Source organism: Lepidochelys kempii, chromosome 3 (genome assembly GCF_965140285.1).
Source record: "Lepidochelys kempii isolate rLepKem1 chromosome 3, rLepKem1.hap1, whole genome shotgun sequence".
Lineage (NCBI taxonomy): Eukaryota > Metazoa > Chordata > Testudines > Cheloniidae > Lepidochelys > Lepidochelys kempii.
Genome location: NC_136382.1, coordinates 173,955,140 through 173,977,406, shown reverse-complemented (window position 1 = coordinate 173,977,406; position 22,267 = coordinate 173,955,140). Strand labels below are relative to the sequence as shown.

Here is a 22,267-nt window from a genome sequence, read left to right as displayed (position 1 = left end):
GCATTCCAGATTCTCTCATTGTACCACCTCAATTCTATCCAACATGTGCTAAAAAATCCCTCCTCCTTGCATGCCTCTCACTCTCTTTGCTGCTCCCTTGAGATCTGCATTGGTTTCCAGGAATGACTCCCATTATGCTTGGAATATCCTCCCTGATCTTGTCCATTAAACAATTTCTGTCCTTCAAAACTCACTGCTTTCAGTCACTGAAACCATAGCCATAGACCTTCTTCCTTTGCCCCGATTTTGGTAACCTATAAATAATAAAGAAGTGCAGCTTCCATCAACATCAACAAAAACCGTTTCTACCCCTTTCCCTGCAGAGAAGGCCTTGAAATAGTAAACTGAGAAGCTTTCAGTCATAGTTACGATTTAGTATAGGTGTGCCTGAAAAATGTTTCACAGTTCTTCCCCAAAATGCAAAGGCTTTCTTTTTATTTTTGCCCCCTCCCCTAAAGTCCTGTTTCTAACTTCCACTCTGTCCTGCTTCCTGGATACTTCCCCCAAATTTAAATATACTAAGTAATTAAAAAAAAAAAAAAAACTAAAAAGAGCTAATAAGATGTGTGAGTAACAGTAAGCGTATTGTGATTTTTCACTGTTGTAAACTTTGTTCCAAGTATCTCTTTCCATCCTTTAACTGTCATACCTTTCTGTGTGACACACCATGTACACTTGTAGTGCTATATAAAAAGATTTATATCCTTTGGAGAGCTTAACCCTTCTTAAAAGATGTATCACATGTTTTTAATAGGAACCGGTTTGTATTGGATAAAAGGTTTTAGAGCTTTGTTTTGGGGTTGCAGGCTGTAGAGAAAAACATGGTCAGACATGAGGGTAAACATTGGTTTATGACAAACATTCTAAAAATGTAAATTCACATTAGGAATAGTAAGAATTTTAAGAGTTTTTATAGGTGTAGCACTAAGAAGGACATACAGAATGCATTTGTTGTTGCCGTTAGTAGTTTTTTGCAGTGTTGCTGGGTTTGTGTAATGTTGTCTAAGACTCTTCTTATAGTGTCCTGTTCCTGAGAAGGCCAGTCAAGCAACATCTGAACTGCTAATGGGCAACACGTGAGATAGGGAGGAAAATTTGAAAGTGGCAGGTAATTCAGTTTAGTTTTCAGGCTATAGGAATCTTGTCCTGCATGTCTTTTTGTTAAGACTGTCAAAACAAGATAGCAAACTAAACCAGGGTTGGGAGTTTGCTGTGGGGATTAGGCATACTGTACAGTATTTTCTTGTCCTTCTATAAAAAATAAGGTTTGGATTGTGGGGTAGCAGCCTGTACCTGTAGAGAGAACCTAAATGTTAATGCTACAGAGTTCAAGAATGTGTATGTGTTATGTTAGAAGTGTTATCCTTTGATATTATAATTATTACCTTTGATAAATCCTACCTGTGCTGGTAAGCAGTGAGAGGTTTTTACAAGAGGAGTATGTCTTTCTTTTTATGCTTGCTTGTGTATAATGTAAATTAAGAACAATCATAGTTTAGAGGAATGTTTAGTGGAGAAGATTTTTTTTGTTTTTGTTGTTTTAAATTAGTGCCAGCAAGAGAATTGATATTGAAGCTTGTAGTTAATGTGGTTTTACTGCTTTATAGGTTGGCAAGATTGCTCTTCAGTTCTCACAAATAACTGATGTCTGGTTATTTATACTTGTGTGTAAATTCAAACCATGTAGTTTTATCCAATATTGTATTTTTTCTAAAGCCTATTGAAAAGAAAATTAGTGATATTCTTGGATTCCAACGATTTTACTCATTTGATGCACTTTATTTTAAACAAAATATCTTAGCTAGGGTATCCAATATCTCCAATGGCAAAGGCTTCATAACAAGGAAAACTGGGTCACAATCTGTTTTAGAACAATAAGTTAAATACTTCCAGGCTTCAGTGAGGAGTATGAGGGGAAAACATTCATAATATGGCTGCTTTCCTTGGGTGTGAAGTGTCAAAAATATTGTTTGGGAATCCTGTCAAGGTTTTCCAGTGAACAAGGTTTAGAAGATTTTATCTTCCTGTACTTAATTGTTAAACATGAAAAAGCCCTGCCGAGACCTTCATTTATATACTCGTTTAATATTGTATTTAACTGCAGCTGTTTTAGGGCTGTTTTTCTGTGTATTTGTTTTTTTTTAAATAGAACAAGTAAGGCTAATAATAATGTCAATAAGGTCTGCTTCTCTACTGAAATCTTCATTTTCTTTCTCCCTTTCCATCCTGACTAGATGCTATGTCTACTCTAAAAACAGTCGTTGAAAGTGACATGGTACCTATTCCACTAGCTGTGACTCGGCTCGTTCAGGCTCTGGCTATGAAAGGCGATCTGCAGAGCATATGCACAGTTGAGAAGATGGTAGAAAACCTGGCAGCCTCAATTGGTTTATCTCGCATGCTTTTTGTCAATAACACTGTATTGGCTCACATCAAGAAGTAAGTACTTGCAGGATTGGTATGGCTTTTTTTGTACAAGGAGGGGAAAGTGTACTGTTGCGCCTTACTTCACTTGTTTTCCTTCATTAAGATTGATTGGATACTAGAGTTCTGGCCAAGTTGGCTGCTTTTCAGGTTTCTTTTACATGCACAGTGGAGCCTGAAAATCATTTAATGAAACATAGGGTCTGACTTGCAACTGTTAGTTGGGAGAACTTTGAGTGACATAATGATGTAAAAATCTGTGTACTTACCAAACCCTGCCTACCCATAGCTTCAGCTGATTGTAATACTTCCTGTCCTCAACAGTTGTGCATATTATAGTTCTCATTTAAGGCCTGATGCAAAGTTTATTGAAGTCTGAATGCTGAAAATTAGGGACTTAATCAAGTTAGTTACTCTTTTGCCAGAGGTGGGTGGGTGTGTGTGTGTAAATATAGGACTTGAAAGTTCACCAGACATCAAAGTTCTAACTGGAGAACTGAAACTACTAGCCATTCCAGAGGTAGTTATGAAATGTAGAGGTTGAGTGTGCACTTTCCAAAGGTACTAGTTAAATAACTTGCCTACCAGCAAGTTGCCTACTACTGGTCTATTTTTCATTAACGTAAAAGCTATAAGAAGAGTATTTAAAAAAAAAATCCACTTGCCATACTACTGTATGACCACAATTTCCATTGTGTTAATTGTCCCCTAAAGTCATCCATATACTTTGACTCAGATTTATAGCATAATGGTCTGGCATTTTTATTTTAACTTTCATGTTGATTCTTTGCTCACTCATCCTCTTTATGTAACTTCAGTAGGTTCCTGTGAATTGACTTTGATTTTTTTTTCTTTTAAACTTTGAGTTTCTCAAGCTACCTCTGTTGGAAATAGTCCTCAGGAGTCTCGCATTCTGTTATTTTCTTATTTATTTGTATTTTTTATTTCAAGCCACTCTCACAAGATAGAGCCAACTCTGTCCCTAATTCAGCAGGAGAGCTATAGAAATATGTAAGACATAGTAGATATCTACGATTGCCTCAGGCATTTAGGACCAGAAAAAATACCCAACTAAGGTATTTGGAACCGTAAGATCATTTCAATTGAGTGGGGAGAGACAAGCAGGTCTGTTCTAATAGTGAGCTTAAGTATGATATCTAGTGGCTGAAAATACTGTTACTTTAAGGACCCAATCCTGCAACACCTTTAACTTTATGAGCAGTCTTTTTGTACAGGAGTAATTAATTTAAAGTGATGTGAATTGATTATTTGCATAAGAAATGGGAACTCATGTGAGTAAGATTTTGTGGGATCGGTCTCTTAAATAGCATATTATACTATATTTCCATGTTCTGTCCATGGAGGAGTGTCAAAGCCTTGTCATGTAATCACTCCAATTTAGGATAAATACAAGAACTAGATAGATCAGATTATACAGAGGTACTTATTGCATAAAACAGTGTAATCAGTTTTCTTTCTCTTATCACAACTAACTTCATGTTAACATAGCAGGCTACATGCAAAGACTTCTGTTTTTCAATAGCAAAAATCCTGTGCCCTTGCCTTTTCAAAAAAAAATTGGTCATCAAGTTGTGGCATTCAGCAACAATAGACCCTTATGGATATTTAAATATGCTTTTGTGTTTTCAGTAGTTTATAAATGCTGAAATGTGCTGTATTTCTAATTAACCAAACATTTGTTTTGCTCAAATTAAAGATTCCTTTAAGTACTATTATAATAATTATTTTTAGAATGGACTGAGGCAAGAGTATGGTCATTTAAACTTTTAGAACGCTAAATGTAGACGTGGCATTTTATGAATACTGTACCTTGTGCCCATGATTTCATAAGAGTATGCTACAGTGTACTCCTTCCTAAGTTAAAACAAACCACAGACAAAGCTGCTAAAGAAATTACGTTTAATATCATTTTTCACATCCAGAAAGACATCTATGAAAAATTCAGGTAAATATTAAATAAAATATTATAAAAAACTACTCCTTGAGTTTTCTGTATTAATTATTCAAATACCATCCCTTACTGTTTTATTTTTACCTTTTAGGTTTGCAGAACACCCTCTTTAAGTAGATAACCAGCAGTCATCTTTAATACTTAAATAAAAATTTTAAAAAAAGTCAGTTACTTTAGCATTGTACAGGTCAAAGTTCATTCCAGAAAAATATTGTTACTGGTGATTTTATCCATTCAGCCATAAATTTGTTTCACTTTGTGTTGTTACAATATCTGCATGAATGGAGTCATAGGTACTTTTAACATTGCTACTGTGTGTAATATTAATGTAGAAAAATAAAACATTCATGTACCTGCTTCTTTTAGTTTGAGTTTTAATGTCAGAAACTAAACCAATGCACCTTTTTTTTTTTTTTTTGTAAGCAATAACCTTGATATGGCAGTGGAATATATTGAGCCTTTGTTTATCTCTGGAATGCAAAATCCTGATTCACCAATCACAAGTATGTCCTATGTGTTTAGAAAGGTGATTGAGGAAAGATTGGAGCCAGCTTTGGAAAAACGTAAGTTATTTGTAGTGAAATTAAATATGCTCGTTAAATAGAAACCTTATTAAACATAATTACATATAAAATCCTGTCTTATTCAACAAAAACCATGCCAGTAAAGTTTCTAAAAGTGACTTTTAAAATGAAATATATTCCTTACATACCTGTCATTTTGCAGTAAGTGCCATGGCAGAACGATTGGTCAATCAATTTGGAGTTTACAAACCTGCCACAGATCTTTTCCTTCAGTATGTGGATGCAGGAAGAGTGGATGATGGCAGATTTCTACTACAGGTAATAATATACCAGGAGAAGAATAGTAGTGTTCCGAGCTTGTCATAAGTAAATTGAGAAATTATCAAACGTAGGTGTGTGTGTTAGAGTGCAGTGTACGGAGTGTGCTGATGCTAGTGCACCTAAATTACAATGTGAATTGCAGTAGCATGGCCTGGGTAGATAGTCCCAAATTATAGACTAGTAGTTTTATGGGTGCCAGCGTGGGAAAAAAATAATGGTTTGTTTTCCTCTAATGTGAAATGCCCTGAAACAAGGGAAGGAGAACTCGTATCTCATTTGAACTCCTGTCGTAGGCAAGTGGTTCTGCACGAATGCTCAGTTATATAGGTTTCAGAGTAGCAGCCATGTTAGTCTGTATCCGCAAAAAGAAAAGGAGTACTTGTGGCACCTTAGAAACTAACAAATTTATTTAAGCATAAGCTTCCGTGAGCTACAGCTCACTTCATCGGATAGCAGTCTCTTCTTGCAAAAGAACAATTTCCCTTTGATCTCTCTAATTTCTGTAATACTTTAAATACCATGCATCTCTATAGCTACACAGTTTGCAAACAAAAAGTGGACAATGTTTCCTTTTTAAATGCAGCATCTCACTTGACTACTCAAATGTTGTGTGTGCTTTATTCAAGGTTATTAAGAGCTGAATTTGCTTTCTATTCACTTGTGTGTCACAGACGCATTAAATGACAAATGCAGGTCTCTGTGGCCTACAGTCTCAGTTAAATTAGCAATCTTCAGCGAACGAGACAACTGCATTCATGCCATTTTAACAGAGCTAAATATAAAGCTGAGCCAAATGCAGAAAGAACTGTGGGTGATCAGAGCTGCCACTGGCAGTATACACAAACAGGCTCAGACAGGGAGTCTCTTCCCAGCAGGTGGCAGTCAAACAATCACAGTGATCCTGCAGATTGCTGTGTTTGTGTAGACTCCCTGTGTCAAATTGAGGCCTGTTACCAATTTCTGATAGTAAGCAGTACTGTATTCACTTCGGTTTTTACCGGCTGCTAAGTACTTTAAACAGTAAAAGGAATGGAAAACCTCCACTTTATTCATTCTCCTTTTTTTTTAAACCTTCAGGAACAGTTTTATTTTATTAACAGGAATGAAGGTAGTGAGATTTCATCAATGACTATTGCTATAGGATTAAGCATATTATTTGAACATTACACACTGTGGAATCTTCATTTTCTTTATTATTGTTTGCACAGATATATTGGGTATCTGCGCATTATTTTAAATGGGCATGGTCAACTTAAAAATGACATCATAAGCAAACTATTTCTTCACTTATATTAGTCATAACATCATAGATGTTTAAAATTCTTTCCATTTTAACTATCCATTTTACATTTCACTATTTAATTAACATTTCTCTTGGATTAAACAATGAAAATCAATGGTTAGTTTAACTTTCAGGTTCTCACTCTGGATTGCAAATGCAGCAAGAGTGTTGATTTAAATTTTTTTTTCCTTTGTACTTTCCATCTGTACTTTGTGTAAAATTTTATTACTGCAAAATTGGAATTTACTGTCCTGTATAATATTAGAAATAGCTTCTTGGGTAGATTTTGATTATGTACCACAAAATGTTGATTATTTTACAGTGTTGGGGGGGTTTAAATATGGACATTATCAGGTAGTTTAGATGTTAAATTCAGTGTGTGAAAGAGAAAATTAATTTTGGGGGTAGGGGAAATGTCAGTTGAAACCATTTATATTTGGGTTTAAACACTCCCATACAATGCTGTAGCTCAAGTAGTGCACTAATATTTGGAAAGAAGAAAGTGATATTGACCAGCTTCTTTACATTATCCAAACTGTATGAAGTGCAAAAAATAACCCAACAGCATAAATGTTGAATCCTTTTCATTGTAATAATCTAAAATGATATTAGTAACACATGTGAGGACATAATTTTTAAACGTGGTCTTTAAGATGTCACTGACATCTCTTAAGAAAGCATTGTGTAGTTTTTATGGTGGTACAACATAAATTATATGCTGTGAAAAGCTTTTCACTGTAACTTTTACATTTACCATTTTGCAAGTGAAGGTGTTCCTTACCTTTTTAAAAATATAAAACTTTGAAAAAGACATATTTGTGTTGATACCTTAGCCTGTGAAGGGGATATGCAAATATATTCCTTTTGTAGACTATGTTCCATTCCTCTTAAAAGAACTGAATTCTCAGAATGACAGTAGGTGAGGATGGCAAGTACAAGTAGCAATAATATTGTAAGTTTCCCCACAAAACGCTTTTACACTGTCGTCATAAAGCAAATATTTGACAGAACATTTGGGCTATATGGATTTCAACATTCCATCAGTTTTTCTTTCCTTGATAGAATGAGGTGCCAAACAATAACCTTTTCACCTGGACCTTCAAGAACTTGTCAAACAATATTATATACATAGTATATTCTTAATGCAGTGAAGAATTATTTATTGTTCACACATGTCTAAAATATCAGTTTATATTATAAATTAATTTTGTGTGTGCATGTGTGTATATACATTCCCCAGTGTGTTTGTTCCTAGTGCATTTTAGTATTTGTAGTTTGTTTTAAAGTTATAAAAAACAATGTGTATTTTAAAATGTATAAGAATGACACTTCCACTGAACATAACTAAAATATTGTCTTGCATATTTGATTTTACTATAGTTTCTAAGATGGGATAGACACTTGATTTATCTGGTCTGTCACATAAACTTTTTTTAAGTTTAACTTTTGTCTCTCTCAAGCACTGGCTGTCTGTTGCAATGAAAGCCTTTTATAAAATAGAGAGATTGAAATCAGTCCTTTTGTATGCATAAGTGTAGGTAATTATACTTTAAAGAGAACTTGCTTTGTACGTTTTAATTTTTATAAAGAAACGAGCAGTTATCTCCCTGACACCTTATTAAATGTATAATTAACCTTATGATCCCTAGCTCACTTGTGAATGCTTGGCAGTATAATTGGAGAGGAATAGTGTTTCTTTTTACCCCCTCTTTCTTTTGCAGTCCTAAGCCTCATTTCTCTGGGATGTTAAGGCATTTGATTTTTTCTCCCTTTTCTTTTAAACAAACTTCATGCTTACCATGCCAAGGACAGCATTTACAAAAGCTTGGCATGGCGTGCATTTGTTTTTATTTAGGGGGTATTTTTTAATTAATGGTCTTTTATTAGGCCCTACTGCTAGCTAATGATATATTACTGTATTATTGTGAACCTTTTTAACTGGAAATGTTCACCTTAGCCAGTTTGTTTATCAAAAAGCTACACTAACTGATGCTATTATTTTAATTTTTCCTTTTTTTTTTTTTAAAGAGGTGTGGTGGAATAGCTGAACAAAAGGGAACTCTGATGGCTTTCGTAGCTAAATCTTCACAGAAACCAGGACAGGTATAATATTTGCATGAATGTAATTAAATATATTAGCAGCATTCTTATTTAATCAGTCCTGGATAACAACTTTTGGATGAGTTTGGAATTTAGAACACTTGCATATTAATGTGTTGCAAGAAGGTTTGTCAGCCCAGCAAGAAAGTTGAGCCAAAACATACTAACAAGGTTAATTACTGTGGTTTTCAAAGCTAGTTTTGATCAGACATTGCTTTTTCTTTTTCCCATCCAAAATATCGACAGGTTTAACATTAACTTCAGATTATATCATTAATCTATAGAATTCGCATCAGGAACCCAATTTATTTCATAGTGAATATTCAGTGTGCTTGGGTTTACAGAATACTATAATTCTGTTTCTTTTTTAGTTCAACAATTCCTCTGTTCTCCATACATAATAGAGAGTCCAAATTCACACGTTTTTATGCAACTTCCTCTTACTCAGTCCACTATAACTGTCTGCTTTCTGTACTACAGTAAGCATGCACATATTTTCCAATATGAAAATTTGAGCTTATTTGTTAACTGCATTGTAAGATCACAAACCAGTTAGCCAGGCGAATCACTGTATAATGAGGTTTACATTGGAGGGCACATTTCAAATTAGGGCGTATCAGTTTTATGCACATATACATGGTTTGCATATGTGTGCAGGTTCTTGCATACACCCTAATTCTACATAATTTGAAATCTGTCCACATATTAAAAAAACATGAGGAAAGAAACTACTTCATTATTTTTAGATACAGATTTAATTTAATTTGTATCATTATTTTGTACTTGCAGGGCAAGAGTTCCAAAAATTAGAAACTAAAATTAGTTTCTTACATTTATATTTAGGTACCTTAATTAATGGCCTGATTAAAAAAATATGGGGGGGGGTACTGACCACCTGCTGGTTGTTCTGCATTTTTTAACATGGGGGAGTGAAATCCTGACTCCATCAAAGGCATTGGCAACACTCCCACTGACTTTAAAAGCCTAATAATGGATTTGGGAAACTATCTTTAATATTTTGTCCCGTTTTTCATGCTGCATGTGAAATAATGAAAAGAAATGTGAAGATCAGCTGTCAAATTGAATAGTCCAGTCCTCTTATAAATTTCATCTGAAAGACTCAGCCATAATGGAAATATAAGTGCCCAAGTTGTATAGCCCTGTTCTTTAAGACTTATTGTAAGCACTGTTTCTGTTGTATGTATTTAATTTCCTAGGGGCAGAAAATCAAGACACTGCTTGATCTGGTTCCTGACTTCCCAGAAATGGAAATTGTATACTCTTACCTCCTGAAATGTCATGGTAACGTATTAAATTCGGAGTTGCTGTTTAGTAAGGAGCATATCTTGAGGCCTTCAGAAGGGCCATGGAAGGTCTCAAAAGCAGTTGAACCAGAAAGGTTCTGCTTTGCAGGAGTTTCAAGGTGTCCCGACATTGAGGAGAGCCACCTAGGAGGACTTCACTTCCTCCTCATGCATTGATGTGTAGTGTACCACAGTAGTTGTCACATTGTCTGTGGCTAATGTTATGGATGGGGGAGTGGCTAGTGGATCCCTGGCCAGAACTCTGCAGAGGATACTGCAATAGTATTGTTTCCATGCCCTGAAAGGGAAGAGAACTTTTGCCTTAACTCCAGCAACATTTTGCAACACTTAAGTGATCTCATTAGTCCTATTGGGAACACACCATGAACACGGTGAATGTTGTTTTATATCTCTAGGATTAGTATGTATGGGTGCTACAGTCAGGCTCTTGGGAGCCTAGGTATGGCTATAACTGATTTTCAGAGATGCCAAATAACTCTTCCTTTTGTAGAAGTCAATGGGGAACTACAAGTGCTCAGGACCTCTGAAAATCAGGCCACTTATTTGGATGCCTGACTGCAGCATATCCAAAGTTGAAATGCCAGGACATGCAACCCCTCTGACAGCACACAGCTAGAATCTTACATGCCTCTGTGTCCTGAGCCTAGCTTGTTGTGACATGGAGCTCCAATTTTATTTAAAGAGTGATAATGTAATCTTCTCCATGAGTATACAGTACAAGCAAAAAGGAATAAACCTCTCAGCAAAATGTGTTAAAAATGCAAAATCAAAAGACAAACAACCACCATTCTCCCCACCACAGCATAATATAATGTTGTTTAAAAAAAAAAAAAAAAACACCAGAAAACCTTTGAGAGGAATTGTAGATGTTCTCACACAGTAAATATGCCATCTATCATTGCAACACTAGTAACCCCATATTATTCAAAACCATCAAAACAATGCAGTCACTAACAAAACAAACCCCCCAATGATTCTTCAGTTCGGTGCTTCCTTCACTGTTCGGTAGACCTTACCATATCGCCATCCAGAACTTTGCTGCTTTCTGTTCACTGAAGATCACCTAACTGACAAGACACCAATAAAAGTTAGCTCCATAAGTGAATGACCATCTACTTGAAAATTCCCTGCTTCTTTGTCCTATAAGGTGGTATGCCAGGAATAGACAGCAGTTTTAACCGACCTAAACTGCTGACACCTGTACATAATGAAGATCCAAAAATAACTATCCCATAAGCAGCACCATAAATTATTCTTGGAAACAAATGGGTAGCCTCTACAGAGCTTGGAGCAAAGATGTACTGTGCTCACAGTAACCTGCCTTGCTCTGAAGGTAGCATTCTGAACCAGCATTGTGAGTATTTGTGTTTGTCTTCCTTTAGAACTTCATGTAGTTGCCTAGTTCCGTGTTTACCAGTTTTAGCAGATTCCTGGTACACTCCCCCATCTGATCTACTGGGTATCTATTGGGACTTTAAGGTTATGGGGAAGGGAGAAGTGTGGGTGCACATGCCTTCTCCCCAAATACATATACATGTATGTGTCAAGGGCTGTTATAAAGAGGACAGTGATCAATTGTTTCCCATGTCTGCTGAAGATAGGAACTAAGTGACCAGCTTAATCTACAGCAAGGGAGATTTAGGTTAGATATTAGGAAAAACTTCCTAATTATAAGGATAGTTAGGCACTGGAATAGGCTTCCAAGGAAGGTTGCGGAATCCCTGTCATTAGAGGTTTTTAAGAATATGTTAGACAAACAGTTGTCAGGGCTAGTCTAGGTATAGTATAACTTGGTCCTGCCTAAGTGCAGGGGGCTGGATTAAATGAACTCTTGAGGTCCCTTCCAGCCCTACAACTCTATGATACTCCAGCAAACTTTAACAGTAATTAATTGCCTTGTACCAATCCACTTCCAGTATCTGCAACTTTTGTACTTTCAACAATGGATGGGTAAGCACACCAACTTCATGTTTCTGCTAAAATGGACAGCAGTGAAATAGTTAACATGGTTGATATTTAAACCTTTGCCCTTAGATTTCAAGTATTTCAAACCTCTGAGGTTGTCTGCAGGCTCTAGAAGAAAATACTTCATGGTAATATTCATTTCAGCTAGAAGACTGTCTTTCCAAATACAAGGACTAGAAACATGACTTTATTTAAAAAAAAAAAAAAAAGCTTAGATTCTTCACATTTGCGCAGCAACCTTAAAAAATAGCAATAATTTAGGTGAACAGTTTTGCAGTCACATAATTTTGTTATAAATGAGGTCATCTTATAAGATAACACAGAATTACCTACAAAAGGGGAGGTTCTTTTGGCATGAATATGGAAGCTAAATCTCACTTCTAAATGTTCAAAGATTTTTAAACAGATGAGTCATGTCCAGTTGGTGAGTTCTTACAAGTAATCTAGAAGGTCTGAATTCTTTGTCCTACTAAATGTCCTTTTTTGAGTGTCTGGGTCTCTCCCTTTCTTTATAGGGACACTTTTCACAAATCATTCCATAGAAGGTGATTCAATCTTTGCTGAATTTGACCTTATATTATTGACATCCTCTAGTCTTCCCTGAATCTGAATTGCTCATCCATCTGTCGGCAGCCTTGTGAAATTCTACTCATCCAGAGTAATTGTTTGTTGGGCAAATAAAATATCATTAGTTTTCTCTTACTGTCAGTCATCATAATAAATTGTAGGCAAGTCAATTTTGTACTAAGGCAAATACTTTCATAAGAGTTTTGCAAGCTTGTGGTAGGAACACAGGCCACCTCTTCCCACAGAGGAATTATTTTCTATCTGAAAGGAAAGTGAGGATTGATTATTGCAGACATCTCCAGCTATGAACAAGTAAGGGGACAGTCACTCTTTTTTTTCTTATCTGAAATGTCATCCTCCTCTGGGACTGGATTCTTGCATGTGGCAAAAAAATTTCTTCAAACTGCTTTTCTTTCAAGAATGGAGAATTATCAAGTGAAATTTCAGTTGTGTGGTCCATAAAACGTAATCCAGGTGTTAGCTCTTTCTCATTTTTGTTTTTCATACAATAGATACTTCTAGTTTAAAGAAATGGGAAGTTAACAATTCTGTTACACTTTCTTTAAACCGTCACATTGTGCAGGTTCTGTAGCCTCCCACATTGAAAAAGAAGTTCACCCACTCACCAGGTGTGAGTGGGAAACTTTTTTCTGGGGTCTAAACTATCAGATTCTACAGAATTTAAGCTTTCTTTTTTTTAAAAAAAAATTAAGTTTGTAACATTTATAATTTATAAGATAACTTCCAAAGGTGAACAAAATGTTAAGCAATACAGCAAGGTCTTCCTGAGCCTGCAGAGAGGCCAACTCCAGTTCTGCTGCTGCTTCTGAGTTTGCCAACCAGCAGCAAAATTAACATAACAGAACTGGACGGTTTAGTGCTGTTAGAACCCTGTTGGCAGCAGCAGATCTGTCAAGGGTCATTTCAACTTCATGCTGCCTGGGGAAAGCTTTGGATAGTAGCAAAGTTAATCATGGGCAGGAGGAGGGGGTGCAGTCAAAGGTGTAAGAACAAATGAGCAACGACCACTTTCTTTCTGCTTCGACTTCTATTTTGGAAGAAAGAGAAATAAAGCTCGTTCCTTCCAATAGCAAAAGGTGAGTGGAGTTTTATGTTTGTGAGAAATCTATTAGCTAGAGGCTGATACAGATGATGAGCCCTGTGTTCTATATCTAGAGAAACATTGGCAATCTCCAAAACAATTAAGCTTTAAATCAGTCTCTCTTTCTTAAAGGTTAATATCTCAGCAAGAGATTTGCTCCTGGTTGGTAAGGTGGAATGGACCTACTTCAAAGCATTAAAAGGAAAAACTTGTTTGTAAAAAAATATAGAAAAATATACTGGAGATATTCTGGAATGTGAGTCTTCCAGCAGGTTTTCTAAAAGATTCTGTGTTCTCCTTTCACTAGCACAACTTATAGTGTGTGTTGGTGTATCATTCCCTGCTAATGACTGACCCACAGAAGAAAAACATTCTGCTGCTATAGTGACAGCTAATGGAGAGAGTCTCCTTTCATTAGAACTGTAGAGGCTTGTATCTTTGGAACTGAAGATGCAGGAGTTTATCCCTCATTGCAGATGTACAGTTTTAACATCTGAATGTGATGTGATGCCCCTGTGTATACAGATTTGTTGTGCATTTTGTGCAAAAGGGATTTCTGAGTAGGTAACTTTCAAAGTGAGCAACAAGCTCAGCACAGAGTTCTGGATCATGCCATGATTATTTGAAAGGGAAAATGAGTCTGCAAGCCACAGACCTAGGATTCACTGATTCTGAACTGCAATACAGTTGGTCTCTATCATTCACTCCAGTAAGAGGCCATTGGCTCTACGGCTACGTCTATGCTACGAGGTAGGGGTATAATTGCCAGCTTGTGTAGACATGTACTGGCTGTCCTCAAGCTAGCATGCTAAACACAGTATAGCCAGGATAGCATTAGCAGTGGTGGCATGCGCTAGCTATGCTGAATACGTACCCACAGGGTTCGGGAGGCGGAGGGATAGCTCAGTGGATGGAGCATTGGCCTGCTAAACCTAGGGTTGTGAGTTCAATCCTTGCGGGAGCCATTTAGGGATCTGGGGCAAAAAAAAAAAAAAAAATTGGGGATTGTGCCTGCTTTGAGCAGGGGGTTGGACTAGATGATCTCCTGAGGTCCCTTCCAACGCTCATAGTCTTTGAGGTGGGTTTGTAAGCAGGATAGCCATATTATTCGGGCTACACTACTATTTTTAGTATGCCAGCTCGAAGAGAGCTAACATGGGTATGCCTTCGCAAGCTGGGAATCACACCCTCTAGCTTATAGTGTAGATGTAGCCTAAACATCTCAAGCCTTAGAATGTTTTCCTTCTCAATGTGCAGCTCCTATCTCTATCTAGCAAACACCAAAGGAATCTGCCATGCAACCTCATTGCAAAAGAAAAAAGAAATTTGCTTTGTGGACTGGATTTGTTTTTTATCGGTATTGTGATGGTCCTAAAGAATTGGCCTTAAGAGATAAAGGAAACTAGAAATCTATTTGTTATGAAGTGTACAGCTAAAGAGAAACTGTTAACAGACATCTCCTGTAACTTTTATTTTTTTCCCTTAGTATTAGACAACGACGTTGTTTCTGCAAAAGCTCTGTTTGAGAACATGAAAGCCAAGAATATTAACACGGATGAGATATTTCTAAAACGTTTGGCAATTCTGCTGAAGAATGCAGGAGAGCCTGTCCCGTTCACTGAACCCCCTGTGAGTGTTTTTTCTGATTAAAAAGAAATCGCTCCGCAAACTTGTATATGTTCCATGTAAATAAAACTAGTTGCATACTTAAATACATAGGGATTATATCTCCATGGAGAACCCTCAAAGGAGTCAATGTATGAAGTACTGAGTTTTGTAGGTACAGTATTCATCTTGCATTGGGTTTGACTTATGGGAGAAGAGAACCTTCTGAGGCTTTTTGTATTTAAAGCACAGGATCCTTATCAGCACTCATCGACAGGTGTGAGTTTATCAAATATCCTTGGGGCATTTATCTCAGTGTTTCAACTTAAAATGATTTTTAGAATGTGTATTGCAATGACAATTAAAGGATTTCAGAGTCCGGTCATTGCTTGTTTTATTTCTAATGTACATTATTTTATATTGCAATGATATGATGGGATTTTAAAGCTGTAGAATTAATTTTCCCATTGCAGCTTGACTCTTACTGGCTTTACTAAAAAAAATTTGTAGCTTTGCTCCTTTATAAATGCCCCTTTCCTTAGGGCAACAGATGCATGAAACTGTTTTGGGGAGAGTGAAAATACGTTTCCTTCAGTGCATTCTTTTGGCGGATAGTCTACAACAGGGGTGGGGAACCTTTTTTCTATCACTGGCCATTGACCCACAAAAAAAATCAATCACTGGCCACACATAGGGAAGAGTGGGGGGCACCAAGGCTCGGGCTTCCCGCCCAGGGCAGGGCAAGCTGGCACTCATGGTTCCAGCCCCACAAGTGGGGGGGGGGGCGAGTCTTGGGGCTTCCCGTCCACGGCGTGGCGAGCCAGCGCGTATGGCTCCAACCCTATGGGGATGGTGGGGAGCAGGGTGTGTGCCAAAGTCCAGGCTTGCCACCTGTGGTGGAGCAAACCAGTGCTTGTGGCTCCAGCCCCATAGGGGGGGCGCCCAGGCTCAGGGCTTCCAGCCCACGGTGTCAAGACTTACTATGGGCTGAATGAACTTAAGCAATGGGCCAGATCCAGCCCATGGGCCGTAGGTTCTCCACCCATGGTCTACAAATACCCAAGTCTGAAAAGTTAAGATGCTTTCCTTCCCTTGATCTATGCTTTTTACAGTACATATTTTTTATTAGTTGCTGTTTCCAGCCATTTGAAATTTTTGAAATCAATTTTTTCTGCCCTTTTTCTAAGACTTTGTTACATATAATTTCTCTGTATGTTTTTCGTTATGGTACGTAGCAATAAGTAACTGTTCTCTCCTTCCTTTTTCAGTTTTGTAAACTGGATTAAGGGCTAAATTCTGCCTCGAGATACTTGCACTAAACTGCCCTAGAGTTTCAAAGGAAGATGTGCATTTTTTTAGGAGCAGTTTTACTCAACTTACTGTAGTTTAAACCTCATTTGGGGTTCTTTAGTTTAATTTTAACACACGATATCATTTAATACCTTTTTTACCTCCCTACTAGCAGTGATTATGGGTTTTTTCCCTAAGTTAGTGGAATTCCTACTTCAATGTTCTAATGTTCCTTCACTCCATTTTTTTATTTCTTTTCTCATTTAATATGACTGGATGCTTCTGAGATGCTTCCTTTATTTTATTCATTTATTCTCAAACACACAATTGCAGATTGAGGTTGGGAAATATCTTGATTTTTATATAAGTGAAAATTTTTGATGGTATTTTCTTAAGCATTTCATGCAAAATTTTCTTTTACTCAACATAAGTATTTTTCTTAAGTTATTCTATAAACCCTGATGTAGAATAACTAGTGCATAGCCTAGAACAATAAATAGATTTGGCATTTCGCAGAAAGTGTGGGGTTTTGTTCACTATTAGTAACTTTCAGTGCAAGAATATTGATTTTTTTTCTCCCTCTCCTGTATTTATAGGAGTCCTTCCATTTCTACGCAAGTAAATTGAGGCAAGAAAGGCAAGAAACCTCATCACATGATGTATAAATATTTTCATGCTTTGGTTGTTTGTGACTATGAAAGATGTTGAATGTATTTAATATTGTTAGAAAAAATAAAACAAAATTGAATATGTAATTACTTCAGTGTAATATAATTTACTCAAACATAGTATGTCTTTTTAAACCTGGCCTTCAGTGACTAAACTGTAACTGAGACATGCAGTAGAAATACAGTTTACTCCTGTAGAGCTGCTGGCTCGACAGTGAACAGCCACTTATAGCTGTCATTTTTTATGTTTGACCTGGTGAAAGCTGATTACACTCTGGCTCCCAGTTCCACTGAAGTTTACTGTAAATACCCTATATGTAACTCACTTTTCAGTATGGCTCTGATCCAAAGCCCAGGGAAATCAGTGACCCTTTTCATTGACTTCAGTGAGCTTTGGATCAGGGTTAAAAACAGCAATTTCCATGGCTCTTAAGAACCACCAGCTAGTAGCTGGGATTGCTTTTGAGAGAAATTGTAATTCTGATGTCCACTGCAGTGTGAAGCTATACATCAAATTCACAAATATATTCTTGATAGTAAATATACACTCTATACATTTGTGGAGAGGTAGCAGCTGCTTGGTGATGCTTACCTATAACTGCTCTATGCTGCCTTCCCTACCTTTGCTGGGTCTCTGGACCATGTTCTGTGATTTGTTTGTTTATTTTTGTTTTTTTTTTAAGTCCACTTTCTTTTCAATTAATTTGTACCTACTGTGTAGATCAAATAAAACTGCACACATTTCAGTTTTGTTTCTCCTTAAGTATCTTCTACATGCCTTAAATATTCCTCTTGTTAACCAGTTGGGTGGTAGAGGTAAAAGTGGGGTCAATATTTCTACCTCTTACATTGGTGAATTGAGCCATGTTGTGTTGCAAGCCATTTCATAACTACATGTTGCCACTGCCACGAGTCCACTTAATTCCATGCTGTGTGAAAATCAAGGACAGAGATGTCTGATACAGCAATGGAGGGGAGTGGCCGTCACTTCCAGTAGCAAGGGCAGCATTGGTAACTTGCCAGAAGACTGAGGGATGTGTTTTATTTGCATAAGTATTTGTAGCAATTTGCAATTTGTAGCAATTTATCCAAATCTCATGGTTAACAGTGCGAAGTCCCAAAATCTTGAAGATAAGCATTGTGCTGTTAGCTACTAAAGGGAAAGAAGGCATAGAGAATAAAACATTCCTTTTACCGTTATGAATAAGCAAAGAAAACCCCAAAATCCCTGCCTGTGAGTATACCGTACAGCACAGAGTGTGTCTGTGTACAGAATGGAATAGCTGTCAATGGATGGCTGATGGCATAAGGGGGAATCTTTTTTATTTTCCAGATATCACTAGCAAATGCACTTCAGACAGAAAACAATACTGGTGTAAAGTAAAATACCTAATGGCCTCCATATGGCCTCAGATTTAAGGCCTGGAACTGGGAGGCTTGACATACAGACTGCCACTGACTTACTGAGAAATCTTAGACAAGTCACTAAACCCCCCTAGTACCTCAGTTCTCAGTTTGGCATGATGAAGATTACAGCTCTCTGAGGGAAAGATAGGATAATATAAAGCCAGTTAAACATTTTGGGATCTTTGGCTGGAAGGTGCTATAGAAATGCAGGAAGAAACTACATATATGATGGTCCTTATCCGAAGCAGTCTTTAAAACTGTAGAAGAATTATGCCACTGTTTTAAATACCCAAATCGAGTTAACAAAGCACATTTACTAACAAATAGAAATAGAGCTTCAATCTTGAAGTTGGAGTGAGATCTATTTAACCTTTGTCCATAAATATTGTAAAATGCAGAGTCCCAGTGCAAGGTTTATTCGTACCATTAAAATAATCATCCAGTAATAAATGAACAATCTCTCTCTGTGACTGTTAGAGATATATAACATGATAACATCTTGCACCAAGGTTGTGCATAACATCGGCTGATGGGGTGAGGTTACTATCAGGTAATTATGCCAGTTAAAATACAGACACCATTATGCCAATGGATGAAACTGACTGTTAGATACATTAGATTCCTCCTCACAGTTTTACTGCAGGGCACATGATGATTTTAATTATATGAAGGACGAACCTTAAATTACTACTTGTTTTTAATTGTCTGTGTACACCAATAGAAGCATATGGGCCCATTAAGCTGTGCTTACACTGCTTTGCATTGCCAGAGCAGTGTAAAACCACTGTGTACACACCCCAGTTTACCTCTACATCCTGTCCTCCAAATTCCCCATTTCTTGCACATTCCGCTGTATGTGGCATGCACCAATCCCCCTCTCCTTCACCACATGCATAGGCTTCCCTCTTCTTGAGTAGATCTGGTGCAACAGGTCTGTTCTGGGAGATGATACGTATGTGGAATTAAAGGTTTACTTTACAGCAGAGGATGATGCAATTCAAAATTGGCTGCCATCTCCCATTGATCTCAGTGGGATCAAGACCAAAACTACCTTAATTCTAAGGTGCCCTTTTTCAAAAGGGCCAATGCCTCCCATTATTTCCCGTGAAAATGAGGCCAGCACCCATCTTTGTTAAAGAGCAGCCTGTGGCCTCAGTCCTACTGAGAATAAATGAGAGATGCTCATCTCAAAATGGCTACCTAACTGTGGGCAAAGTATGACCTCAGTCTTATTGATGATGAGGCAGTCATTCTGAAAGAGGACAATTCTATGTGGAATTTTCTGAAGTACAATATTGATCAGTCTCACTGAAAAAGAAACTTACATGAATGAAGAATAATGGGAAGGTGAACATTAATCATAAAAAAATTGCTTAAATGTAACATGGGAAATGTTTTGGTGAGTTCTAACTATAAGAGAACTTGGAAGCATCTGCATTATTACTTAGATTATTCAGGAGAAAAGTTTGACATTGAAATTTTGTAAAGGATAAATTTTTAATGAATTTTAACTCAAACTAATCAGTTTAATCTCAGAAAATTCATCCTATACTCAACACATAAATTTGGGGAAGGATAAGCTATAATGCATTATATAATTTTGGGGGATGATAGATAACATGCATTCTTCATCCACAAAATGGGTGAATGTGTGCTTCAAGTGCAAAACTGAACTTGGTTTCATTGTGGAAATGGTACTTCCGTAGTTAATTTTCTTTTTTATACTTAGAATTCTTTCATCAATAAATAGAATTTTGGGAAAGCTAAGGTGATGAATGTGATTAAAATAAGCATTTTGTTATACCTGGCAAGATGAATATGTTTATTGTGCTGGCAGTGTGGATTTATGATGTCCTTAATTATTCATTTCCTGGATTTTAAGTGCAAAGTAATATGATAGGGAAGTATATTTTTTGCAGAATTAGCTGATTATCTTTTTAACCAAGTTTTTTTATTTAGGGATTCTGCAAGTAATTGTATAGTCTTTTAAGGACATTTGTGTTGTTTGGATGGGGAGCGGATAGATTCTGGCAACCAGATTGTGATGGATGTAGAGGGCCTAATGTTGGAAACAGACAGAATATACAGTTTGATGTACCATACCCAGTTAGTTCTAAGTATCTGGCAGCCAGTGCTTGTGTATCATCAAGATAACTGAATTAATAGCTGAAATTTCAATCACAGCTCAATGGTTGAATGCCTATCTGCAAGCAAGACTAAGTATTTAGTTTATCTCATTTTAAAATGGAGACATTTCTCATTTCTAAAGCTACAGCTACAGTAAATGTATGTCAGTATAATATCAACATAATTGAAGACTCGGTCTGCTAGTTTGCAACCCTTTCTGAAATGCCAGAGCTCTTATTTTAGAGGTCATCTTACAAATCTCTCTCAATTTCATAGTCTTGTGTTCCAGCAAGTGAAGTCAAAACAGCATAAGTGAGGGTTAGGCCTGTACATTTTGAAGTCTGGGCCACCATTTGAAGCAAATTGAACACACCCACAGAGCAAGCTGCTACACACCAAGCTGCTGGAGCTGATGGGGAAGGTGGCAGTGATGATCATCTGCAAATAGGGATAGTGGAACTCACACTTGGCTGACAGGTCCCAAATCCTGCCTGGAATTGGACCCTCAATAGATCTGGTAGATTGTCTCATGGAAGGGTAAGAGTCCCCTTAGTTTTCTGTTCCACTGAACCAATTTTCTTTCAGCAGGGGGCTGACACTTGGAGAAAGAACATCTCATTGGGTAGGGTTTAGATTTAACTGGTACTAATTCTGTATTTGTATGTATAGGTCAAACATTCCAGTGACTTGATACCATCACTTGGGTCACTGTACATTGTAACATACCATTATTTGTTTTACGATCACAACTGGAGGTGGCCAGACGATGGGCCATCTGTTACCAAAGCAAATAGTTTAATGTACTCAAAGTGAGAGATCCTCTAGCTCTGAAACTGTCTGCATTTGGGGTGGCTGCAGATTGGTATGACCCAATCAGTCCATGACTGGTGGCTGCATTTTGGTGGTGAGCCAGCTCAACACTAGAGAGAGCCACAGCTGGAGCATGAGGGGAGGAAACAGTACTAGGATTTTTGTGGCATCAGTACCAGGTAGGTAGAGTCAGGCCTGTGTTGCTCAGTCAGGGTGAGATGGCAGGGGCCTCTAGATCCTCTTGAGCCAAGGTAGCCCATTGCAGAACCTGGAGGCCTGAAAAGAGGGATAATTAAGAACAGGCAGGCCCAGGCCCACTGCCTCTAATGATTGTTGTTATGAAATTTTGGTTTTCTTTCCAAGTAAACATAGTGGATGCAATTAAGGAATTATTACTTGGGAATTAGATGTTTTTCTGTCTGGTGTGTTGTAGCATTCATGTCATTGTGGAACGTGATCTTCTCAATCCAAATCAGTGTTGTGCTTGAAAGGTTCAGCTTTCCTACAGTATGCTTGAAATTACTAAGCAGTTCATCTTTGTGTTGGTTTTACGTATATATGCCTAAGAAACAACCATTTAAAGCACAAAGAAATACAATATAGAAAATTTAAATTTCTTTGCCAAATATGTGGGCAGTTTCATAGGTTTTGTATATTCAAAATGAAATACCTACAAGATGATGAAATACAGAACAGCAGCCTTGGAAACTTGTCAGGTTAATTTACCAGTCCAGACATAAAACTTACTCTGTCACACTGACCATAACATTTTACTTAC

The 22,267-nt window shown here is 37.2% G+C and overlaps 1 protein-coding gene across 4 annotated transcripts in view; it reads left to right on the top strand.

Annotated features, from left to right (window-relative positions):
- Window positions 1-17,891, top strand: part of LRPPRC (leucine rich pentatricopeptide repeat containing) — a 168,736-nt gene extending 150,845 nt beyond the window's left edge. For 3 of the 4 annotated variants that reach the window (XM_073339084.2, XM_073339083.2, XM_073339085.2), the window contains 7 exons: window positions 2,235-2,439; window positions 4,820-4,959; window positions 5,123-5,238; window positions 8,552-8,626; window positions 9,841-9,925; window positions 15,069-15,211; window positions 17,074-17,891. In XM_073339084.2, the coding sequence (XP_073195185.2) occupies window positions 2,235-2,439; window positions 4,820-4,959; window positions 5,123-5,238; window positions 8,552-8,626; window positions 9,841-9,925; window positions 15,069-15,211; window positions 17,074-17,142 (833 nt within the window). In that variant the 3' untranslated portion in view covers window positions 17,143-17,891. Of the gene's footprint in view, window positions 1-2,234; window positions 2,440-4,819; window positions 4,960-5,122; window positions 5,239-8,551; window positions 8,627-9,840; window positions 9,926-11,095; window positions 11,267-15,068; window positions 15,212-17,073 lie in introns of those variants that run through there. The other variant, XM_078852287.1, reaches the window with a different exon arrangement.
- The last annotated feature ends 4,376 nt before the right edge of the window (window positions 17,892-22,267 follow it).